The sequence below is a fragment of the Emydura macquarii genome, unplaced genomic scaffold (assembly GCF_026122565.2).
Source record: "Emydura macquarii macquarii isolate MOO-44397 ecotype Brisbane River unplaced genomic scaffold, CSIRO-AGI_Emac_v2 contig_1253, whole genome shotgun sequence".
NCBI lineage: Eukaryota > Metazoa > Chordata > Testudines > Chelidae > Emydura > Emydura macquarii.
This window is the reverse complement of record NW_027131390.1, coordinates 57,020,975-57,032,167: the sequence shown is the minus strand read 5'-3', so window position 1 is coordinate 57,032,167 and position 11,193 is coordinate 57,020,975. Positions and strand designations below refer to the sequence as shown.

The 11,193-nt window shown below is 44.6% G+C and overlaps 1 protein-coding gene across 1 annotated transcript in view; it reads right to left on the bottom strand.

The window, feature by feature from the left end:
* Nucleotides 1-1,586: 1,586 nt before the first annotated feature.
* The window catches only part of C2CD6 (C2 calcium dependent domain containing 6), a 52,596-nt gene continuing 42,989 nt past the window's right edge, over nt 1,587-11,193 (bottom strand). The window contains exon 9 of the mRNA XM_067547908.1: nt 1,587-4,622. Within this exon, the coding sequence (XP_067404009.1) occupies nt 1,587-4,622 (3,036 nt within the window). The remainder of the gene's footprint in view (nt 4,623-11,193) is intronic.

The following is an 11,193-nucleotide window of genomic DNA, read 5'->3' as shown; positions in this document are numbered from 1 at the left end:
TGAACCAAAATTGGTGTATCAAATATTAGGCCTAATTGGTGCTGGCTATTCCACCTCTCTCTCCCTTTTTGGGTCCTTAAAGAAAGAGACTTGGGGGGAAGACAGAAAAACAAATGGAGTCTAGTGAGGTGAGCTTCATGATCATGGCTCCCACCCCTACAAACTCCTGGCATCCCAGGCCTTCATCATCCTAATTCTGAGAGATGTCCTGACCAGACCAGGCCAGAGAGAGGGACTCAGGAAACATTGCCACTCCTACTAGCTCCCCCTTGCTAACTCCCAAACACCACTTGGAATAAAATGGAATTGGACTTTAACCACAGCCCCAGCTCCAGCCCATCTCAACTAACTTTTACCTAAAAGAACAGTTACCATCATCCTTAGTATCATCTAAAAGACTGTCAAACAACGTGAGGTTTTTTTCTAAAAACTCTCTCCAGCTAAAGGGAAAGGGAACAAAAAATGTTAAAATAAAAGCCTTACTTAATACTTCGCATTTCAAATGCTTTACCTGTTTTTCCTTTTTTCTGTATCTTTAATAAAAGGTTAATGGTTTGTTTGCCATGATACCAAGCAAGCTTAGGTGTCTGTATACCAAAACCTGAACCTTGTTTAACACTGTTTAATACTGGACAGTGATTGGGTTATGTTAACATCTAGCTCATATATTCCATCTAATGTAATACAATAGGGCCCAATTCTTCATACTTTCCTCCTCTGGGCAGTTCCACTAAAGTGGATCCTAGCAAACAAATCAAAGGGACTACTCTTGACCTTTGGGAGAATAGGTGAAGGGAGCTTTTACAAGAAGACAACCCTCTTTCAGCCTGGAGTTCTGTGTCAGGCCTCGGCACTGAGGGAGGCTTACCAGCCACATTACACATGCCTGAGAGACCTTTTTAGGAGAAAGTCATCCATATTCTCATCCTCAAAGCCTCTGTAGGTAAAGGCTCTGGAGCAGAGTGTCTTTTGGTGCTTCTGGGCTCTTTCTGAGAAGGACTTGCTGGTATTACAGTCCTTGCTCATGTACGCTTCAATGGGGCATAATCCTTTGTCATATCCATTGGATGCAGCGAACGTAGTGGGGTAAAAGGAACACCTCAAATTACGATTCTTAGATGGCTCTAAGTGCTTGAGGCAACCCAAAAACTACAAAAAACTGCCAATTCCCCTCCCCTCCTGCAAATGTTGACTAGAGTCCACATTTACTCTCTAGTAAATTTACTACACTATTTACAGTTACTCGCTATTATTTCACTAACATGCCAGAGAAATGGAAATGCTGATTTTCTTTGACCCTCCTGGCAGGCGGAAGGTGAGAAACTGAGGAATGGCTAGAAGAATGGGGTATTTAGTTTCGGTTTTTCTTTTTTTCTTCCCTGTTTGGGTGACATTACAAACATATTTTTGGGTGGGCTAAGACTGAGGTGTAACAAGGATTACAGTGTTGGGCCTGCCCAATTGGAAAGTATCAGTTCATGAAGAGATACCATTCTAAGTATTCTGTCTTCAGCTATTTAGAAAGTCATATATTTAATCTTCTATTTCAGATATTCAAGAGGTGGAAAATTGAGTGAATATTATTCTTACAGATCTATTTCCTTCTGCACACCAGTGAAATGGAAACTACTCACATATGATTTTTTTTGCAACGCTTTTGCAGAGTGCTGTAGCTGTGGTTCAGACACTGTGGTTGTTGGTATCTTAATAGACGTGCTAAGTGATTTCTTTGGTCTGCCATCATTCTCTCTTTCTTGCTCAGCTTTCTGCTTCAGGCTTTCCTTTTTCAAAATGTTGGAGAATGTAGAGGCTTTTGAATCCTTCTTGGCTTCTGAAACAGATGGTCTTTGAGGTGGTGGTTCAGAATGTTTTCTATGTTTTTCCTTTAAGAGCTCTTTACAGTTATTCAGATCAGTTAGTTTTTCCTTTTTAAACTGAGTGCACTTTAATACTTGTCCCTGGGGTAGGTGGCGTGATGCAGAATGCTTCTTAGAACACTTAGCATGCTTTTTTTTGCCTTTTGACTTCTCATGAGACTTGTCTGGTGACTTGGTTTCTTCCTCAGACTCTGAATGTACAAAGATAAATGTCTGAGGGTTTACGGGAAAGGACAGTGTTGGTTTGCAGAGACATTCCTTAAGTTCTGTTTGGATTGCAATATCATGGGTACTTAAGGAAGGTGAGTCAATTGTTTCAGGTGTTCTCCTCAAAATCTCATATGAAGGCTTTGGTTTTAATGATTTCCCAAAATCTGTGTTTGAATGTGTTACTTTAGTTTTACCAAAACAATTTTGTGAGTCTTGAATCTCTTTTTCTAAGGTATTTTTAACTTTCTGATGAAGGTGTATTACACTATCAGCTTGGGTTTCACTGAGTGGATTAACCACCACGTGTGTTACTTGTCCTGGAACATTCTCTACAGGAAATTCTAGCTCCTCTTTTCTTAAAATAGGCTTTTCATTTACTATAGTCAGTTTGTCAAGACTCTGCTTTGAATGATATTGCCCTCTCTCACATATATCTGTATCTGTAACTATCAGTGGTTTTCCTTTAGCATTCTGGAAAAACAGATTCTGGTATACTCTCTCTAATTCTCTCTCTCTGATTAGCCCAGTTTCTGAAACACTTTCTATAGGAAGATCTTGCAAGTTGTTGCTTAAAACGGATTTTAGTCTTCTTATTTCTGTTTCAGAAAGTCTGTCTCTACAACCTTCTTTCAGTATTTTGCTTAAAAGAGACTTTAGATATACTAGTTTTGTTTCGGAAAGTCTATCTTTAAGGTTTTTGGTTAAAAGAGATTTTAGACTTAGATTTTGCTCTTCCCCATGTAAATCTGACTCCACATCCCTTGACAGTCTTTCATTAGTTCTCAGCACAAACAAATTTTGGTGTATCTTTCTTAACTCTTCCTCTGTGATCAACCCTATTTCAGAGAGTCGTTCTACAAGATGATCTTGGATCTTTTTGCTTAAAAATGACTTTAGTTTCATTATTTCTGTTTCTGAGAGTACTTCAAGAAGGAAGTCCTGTATATGTGCAACTAAAACAGGTTCTCCTTTTATTGGACATGGTTTAGCAAGACACTCACCAGAATGAACCTGGTCTATATCATATAATTCTGTCTCCAATGCCATTTGTTGTCCTTCCAGAATATTCAGCAAGGATAGGTTCTGAAGTACTGTTTCTAACTCCTCTTCTGTAATTAATCCTGTTTCTGACAGTTTCTCTAGGAGATGATCTTGGAGACATTTGTTTAAAAAATCCTTTAGACTCATTACTTCTGTTTCCAAAAGTCTTTCTATGAGAGAATCTTGGAGAGTTTTGTCTGAAGCAGATTTTAGATTTATTTGTGGTTCTGAAAGCCTCTCCATGTGATGCTCTTGTCCTATTTTAGGTGAATTTGTCTCCATAACCATTGGCAATCTGGCTTTGATGATCTGCAATGAGTGGTTTTGGCACTTTTTTCCTAACTCCATCTCTGTGTTTATCCCTGTTTGTAAATGTCTTTCTGTGGCACAGTTTTGTAGGTTTTGACGTAGAGATTTCATTATTATTATTTCAGGTTCTGAACATTCTTCCCTGGATTGATCTTTTTTCTTCTTAGATACGGCTGCCTCAGGCTTTGGTTGAGTCTCCTCAACCCTTGACAAACAAAACTTTTGATGTTCCTTTCTTAACTTCACTTCTTCAATTAACCCTGCTTTTAAAAACTTCTCTGTGGGAAGATCTGGTAGATTTTGATTTACAACAGGTTTAAGACTTTCTTTCATTTCTGAAAGTCCCTCCTCACAACTATCATGCATTTTCTCAGCTATATTTGTCTCCAAAACCATGGGTGATTTATCTTTAATTCGCTCTAAGGATTGGTTCTGATGCTGCTTTCCTAACTCCAAATCTGTGATTATCCCAGTTTCAGAAAATCTCTCTATGAGACGATCTTGCAGGTTTTGACTCAAAACAGATTTTAAATTTATTATTTCTGCTTCTGAAAGCCTTTCCCTGGAAATATCTCTTCTTTTTTCAAGTAACTCTCTCTCTAAAACAATTGGTGAGCCGTCTATAATACTCTGTAAATTCTGGAATTCTTCTCCTAACTCTATCTTTGTGACTATCCCTATTTCTGAAAGTCTCTCTGAGACAAATCCTTCAAGATTTTTGCTTAAAACAGATATTAGCATTATTATTTTTATAAGTCTATCTACAAGAAAGTCTTCAAGAGTTTCACTTAAAAAAGAGTTTAGACGTACTATTTCTGTTTCTGAAAGTCTCTCCTCTTGCCATTTCTCCGGCAAATCTGTTTTTATAGCCAGTGTTGGGGACTCTTTTTTAACACTAATTCCATCATCCTCTAATTCCATTTTTGATTCTAGAAGTTTTAATATGGACAGATGTTGACCATTCTTACTTAAATTAATATCTGAGCTTCTTGCTGAAGATGCCTTGACAGGTGGATCTTGGTCTTCTTGCTCTTTAATCTCTGCACATGAAAGTTTTTTTTTCAGAAGAGTGAAAATAGGAGGCTCTTGATCTTCTTTCTTTTCACTCTCTGCACTTGATTGTGTTCTACCTACATGTCGCAAAAAAGGTTCAAATTTGTCTCCACTAAGAAGAGGTTGCTGGTACTGAAACAAAACACAAATCAATTAAGAAAATATTTTTAAGGAGGAGGGGGATTAATTAACATAATTTATTATATTACAACAGTGCACCAGTTATTTAATTTTCTCAGAACAGTTCTTCAAGATTGATTAAACAAAAACATAAGCAAGGAATGATTCATGAGATATTTCAATATGAATAATACTCAAAATGTGTACAAACATTAAACTAATCCAAACAAAATTTCTGTGAGATAGGTATTTATTCTCATTTTATAAACACTGAAACAAATGGAAATTAAGGCTACCATTTTCAAATTTTAGTGCCTAGAGTTGAGCACCTAAATCCTTATTTATTCATCTAAAAAGTGGTTAGATATTCAGAGATGCTGACCATCTGCAGCTACTATTGCTTCCAATGGAAGCTTTGGGTCCTAAGGGCCTCTGAAAAAAATCACAGGTTTTTTTAAGATAGAGATATTTATAGATAATAGATATTTAGAAAAGAATGGTTACTTTTTTGTAACTGTTGTTCTTCGAGATGTGTTGCTCATGTCCATTCCAAAGTAGGTGTGTGTGTGCACGTCACATGCACTGGTGCCGGACAAATTTTTTCCCTCAGTAGTACATGTAGGAGCTGACTCTACTGCCCCCTGCAGCAGCATGCATATGTGCCCGCATATAAGCACCATCGATTCCTCCTCCTCCTCTGTTCCTTCTTGCTGGAACTCTGACTGAGGAGAAGGTGGGCGGGTGTGGAATGGACATGAGCAACACATCTTGAAGAACAACAGTTACAAGTAAGTAACCATTATTTCTTCTTCGAGTGCTTGCTCATGTCCATTCCCAAAGTAGGTGACTCACCAGCAGTATCTCCGGAGATGGGCAGGAGTTTATGGATGTGACACTTGGAGCACCGCTCTATCAAAGCCAGCGTCATCCTGAGCTTGTTGCGTTAAGGCATAGTACTGATGACCAGGTAGCTGCCCTGCAGATGTCCTGGATGGGCACATGAGTTTGGAAGGCCGCAGATGAGGCTTGCACTCTCCTTGAATGAGCCATCAAGGACCCTGGAGGTGTGACACCGGCCTGCTCATAACAGGTTTGGATGTAGGTCGTAATCCACTTTGAGATATGCTGCGAAGAAATCGGCAGTTCCTTCATCCAGTCTGCAACAGCAACGAAGAGTTGCATCAAACTATGAAAGGATTTGGTCCTATCAATGTAAAATGCCAGGACCCATCTCACATCGAGTGTGTGTAGGTGCCTCTCTTCATTGGATCTGTGAGGCTTAGGACAAAAGACAGGTAAATATATACCCTGGTTGAGGTGAAAGTGTGAAACTACCTTAGTCAAAAAGGCCAGCTGCAGGCATAGTTGAACCTTGTCCTTAGAGAACACCATGTGGGGTGGCTCTGATGTCAGTGCCCTGATATCTGAAACTCGTCTGGCGGACGTAATAGCCACCAGGAAGGTGACCTTTCAGGACAAATACGTAAGGGGAGCATGAGGCCACAGGTTTGAAGGGAGGATTGGTGAGTCTAGAAAGAACCAAGTTCAGGTCCCACTGGAGAGAAGGCTCCCTTATTGGCGGGAATAGTCTTTCCAGTTCCTTAAGGAACCTGGCCATCATTTTGTGTGAAAAGACTGTTCTACCTTCCACTAAGGGGTGGAAAGCAGATATGGCCGCTACATGGATCTTAATGGACGAGAAGGCCAATCCCTCCTGCTTCATATGAAGCAGATATTCTAAAATTGTTGGGATTGATGCCTCTGTTGGAGACACACCAGTCTGTCGCCCAGCAGCATTGCTTCCACTTAGCTCTATAGGCTGATCTGGTCGATGGCTTCCTGCTTTCTAGGACTACGTGATGGACTTGGGCAGAGCAGGCCTGTTTCTCCTGACTCAGCCATAGAGCACCCATGCCATCAGATGCAGGGAGCTCAGCTCTGGATGGAGCAGATGACCTTGATCTTGAGACAGGAAATCCAGTCACAGTGACAGGGTCCAACATCTGGGTCCCGCCAACTCTAGAAGCATCCCAAACCAACGTTGCTGAGGCCATGCTGGAACTACAAGGATGACCCATGCTCTGTCCTTCTTCACCTTCAGGAGGACTTTGTGGATCAGAGGTATTGGCAGGAAGGTGTATAACAGGAGAGGAGAAAGATATCTCTGGTAAAGCCACATTGAGACCTTGACGGGAGCAAAATCAAGGGAACTTCTTGTTATTCCTGGTGGCAAAGAGATCCACTTGGGGATTGCCCCACCTTTGGAAGATGTGGGTTGCTACTTCCGGATGGAGGGACCACTCGTGGTGAGCGCAGAAGGACCTGCTGAGTCAGTCCGCCAAAGAGTTGTTGACTTCTGGGAGATGTACTGCGATTAGGTGAATGTTGTGAGTGACACAAAAGTCCGAGAAGCTCACGGCCCTCCTGCACAGGGCCATGGATCGGGCCCCCCGTCTGTTGATATAATACACAGAGGCTATATTGTCTGTGAGTATCTGCATGACCTTGTTGGCAAGATGTGGTAGGAAGACCATACAAGCTAGACGAATTGCCGAGCTCCCTAATGTTGATATGTAGCCGCAGTTCCCCTGATGTCCACATGCCCTGGGTATTTAGGGGACCCAAGTGAGTTCCCCATGTCCTGTCTGAAGCATCAGAAATTAGTGTTACCGACAGCTGAGGTGTCTCGAAAGGCATTCCCGAGAGCACCTGACATGGATCCATCCAGCATACCAGGGAGGTAAGTATTTCCAGAGGAACCATAAGTATCCTGACTGGAGAATACACTGACGCCATCTACATCTGGAGGGGTCTAAGATGTAGTCTGGCATGGGGGACCGCATAGTTGCAGGCCGCCATGTGGCCCAGGAGGCTGAGGCAGACTCTCGCCATCATAAGGGGGTGGGACGAAACGCGGGTTATAATGTCTGTCATAGCTAGAAACCTTTTCTCTGGAAGAAATACTCTGGCTTTAGACGAGTCCAGCATTGCCCTGATTAACTCTATCCTCTTTACAGGGACTAATGTCAATTTTTGCTCTTTTATTAGGAGGTCTAATGCCTGGCAGACATTCCGGGTTATCGTGGTGCTGGCCTGGATCTGGGACCTTGACCTGCCTCTGATGAGCCAATCGTCCAAGTAAAGGAACACTTGCACTCCTCTCCTTCCAAGGTATGCTGCCACTACTGACATGCACTTGGTGAAGACTCCTGCTACAGCTGAAAGGCCAAAGAGGAGCACTGCAAATTGGTAATAGCGGTCTCCTACTGTAAACCGTAGAAATCTCCTGTGGCCAGGGAAGATTATGATGTGAAAGTAAGAGTCCTTTAAGTTGAGAGCAGCGTACCAGTCGCCGGGATCCAGAGAGGGAATGATGGTAGCTAAAGAAACCATACAGCACTTTAACTTTTTGAGGTATTTGTTGAGGTGTCTTAAGTCCAGGATAGGCCTCAGTCGTCCTTTTGCCTTTGGAATCAGGAAGTAACAGGAGTAAAATCCTCGACCTCGTAGGTCCTGGGGAACCTCCTCTACTGCCCCCACCTGCACGAGGGCTCACACCTCCTGCTCGAGAAGTTGTTCGTGAGAGGGATCCCTGAAGAGAAACAGGAAGGGAGTATGGGAGGAGAGAAGTGAGGCAAACTGGAGAGTATAGTCAAGCACCACCGTACTGAGCACCCAATGGTCCGATGTAATAGTGGCCAGGCGGAGAAGAAGCAGGCCACAAAAAAAGAAAACATAAGGGGAGTTGGATCCACGGGTAAAATTGGTATGTTGCTCTCGGGCGCACCATCAAAAGGCCTTTTTTCTGTCCCAATTATGGCGACTAAGGCCCAGCTGTGGGCCAACTGATGACAAACAGCCCTGGTGTCTCTTATAACCCTTGCTCTTCCTCTTATAGGAGTTCTTGTGGGAGTAATCCCCAGATTGTTGCTGATATGGGGGCTTGAAATGCCTCTTGGAGGAAGACAGGGTATAGAGCCTGAGGGATTTTAGTGCTGCCCTTGAGTCCTTCATGCTGTGCAGTCTGGCGTCTGTCTGCTCAGCAAAGAGGGCCATGCCGTCAAAAGGGAGGTCCTGTATCAACTGCTGGACGGCCTGAAACTCCTGTTTGGAGGAAGGAGTCAAAAAGTCCACAGATTTGTCTAGCGACTGCCAGATATTGAAGTGATATCTTCCTAGCAGCTCCTGTTGATTTGCCACCCATAGCTGTAAGCTAGCCGTGGAATAAATTTTTTTGACCAAAGAGCTCCAGTCTTTTCGCCTCTTTGTTCTTAGGGGTCGAGCTCATCTTCCCCTGCCTGTCCCTCTCATTAGTGGTGGTGACCACCAGGGAACCCAGCATGGGGTGGGTATAGAGGTATTCGAACCCATTCGCCATAACATAGTATTTTTTTCTCTGCCCTTTTTGACATGGAGGACAGGGAGGCCGGGGTTTGCCACAATGCTTTAGCTAGCTTAACCATCCCTTCATGGACTGGTAGGGCCACTCTACTGGTATCTGCTGAGGCCAGCATCCCAAAGAGCTCATCCACTGGCTCATTCAACTCCTCTATCTTAAGGCCAAGGTTAGAGGCGACTCTTTTGAACAAGTCCTGGTGAGCCCTGAAATTGTCCAATGGTACCACTGATGAAGGGCCCGCAACTGCCTCATCCAGCAACGATGATGAGGCGGCCAGTAGCTGCGATGGGGGAGGTGCCTCCTCTCTGGGAAGGGTCAATTCCCTCAAGATCGAGGTGCATAAGCCCTCACTGTCGGACTCCGAGTCAAAATGCAGCGCCAAACCTTGAGGGATGGAGGACTGCGGCACCAAAGTTTCTCTCCTGGAACCGGGCTGCAGAATCCCTGAGTGAAACCCCCCATGGGTCACGGTCTGGGCCACTGACCCTGTGGCCAAGCTCCCATTGGCAGCACTGTAGGAAAGATGGGCATCGGTGCCACAGTCTGCCTGACACAAGTAACCTCCTCACTGTCCAAGGATGTGCAGCTACCAAATGGCCATGATGGCGCAGAGTCTGAATATTGCACGATGCCGTGCAGGGTGCACTGTTCCGGGAAAGGAGAATGGTGTGGGGAGTCTGAGCGGTGGGTGTGCCGGGACCTGCTCTTGTCCTTTGGCTTCCTGTATGGACTAGGCAAGCGGGCCTGCAGTGCCAGAGATATGCCACGAGGTCAATGACCTGCATCGCTCTGATGGTCCATGGTGATATTCCACCTGATGCTGGCACTCAGGAGACTGATGGCGGGAGCCCGGTCTAACACAGTCCTGTTCCGTAGAGCATTATCTCGACTCCAGGGACTGCCTGTGCACAGATGAATGGTGCCTCGAAGAAGGGGACTGTTGGGCAGATCTGTCCCTCAAAATGTTGCCCGTTGGTGCCGATGCCGAATCTTGGAGCGGCCTACTATCTCTCGGCATCAGTGGCATGGGAAATGCCAGAAGATCTTTCATAGCCTGGAAAGCCCCTGGGGTTGATGGCACCACCAGGCAGTGAGAGCCTCTACCACTACCTGGAGTCAGTGGACGGCCTGGTGCCAGGGTCGATGCTCTCAGAGGCGCGGGACCCCTCTGAGGCAGGGAGGATTGGTGGCCCGACCCGGGTCTCACCTGGTCCCCTTTCACCCTTTCCGCAGAAGAGTGTCACTGCCCCGTGCAAGTCTTCTTCTGACTTCTTCGGTACCGGAGATGGCAATCGGTGCCAAGATGAGGCAGAGGGTGCCTGCGGAGTGCTGCGTGCTGAGGCCATCATGCTCAGTGCCAAGTCAGATCTACCAGACTCCGACATCAGTCTAAGTGCCAATTCCATGAGGCTGGCCTTAAGATGGATATCCTGTTCTTTCTTAGTCCGAAGGTGAAAACTTTTACAGATTTTGACCCTGTCACTGATGTGCAATTCTCCCAGACACTTTAAGTATCTTTGGTGTAGGTCGCTCCTCGGCATAGGCTTCTTACATGAAGCGCAGGGTTTAAACCCTCGGGAATGGGGCATGCCCCGACCCTGGGTTTCTAACAACCAGAACCAACTAAACGGAAGTATTAACTAACAACTAGAACAAAGAGAAAAAAAACACTAGGTTTATTAAGGGAACTTGCAAAGGCGAGAAGCGTTCCAGCACAATCACTGGTGGGAAGAAGTAACTGAGAGAGAGGGGGCACCAACGGCACCTATCTGTGGGCACATATGTGCGCCGCTAATGGGGGCACTAGCGTTAGCTCCTATGGGTACAACTTAGGGAAAAAAGTTGTCCAGCACCGGTGCATGTGGCGTGCACACATCTACTTTGGGAATGGACATGAGCAAGCACTTGAAGAACCTGACTTTGGGCACCAAAGCTTGAAAATTTTGGCCTAAACGATTTACCCAAAACCACCCAGTGACTCAATGACAGAGCTGGGATTAAAATTCTGGATTGCCTGTCTCCTTTTCCTGTGCTTTTACCACTAGACTTGACCATGCTGCCTGTCTAGTGCTACTTTTTTGGGGAAAATGTACTGGACAACCAAAAATGACAGTTCTGCAACCCTATGGCCTGGTCTACACTGGCGACGGAGGTCAACGTAACATCACTTATGTTGATGTCTGA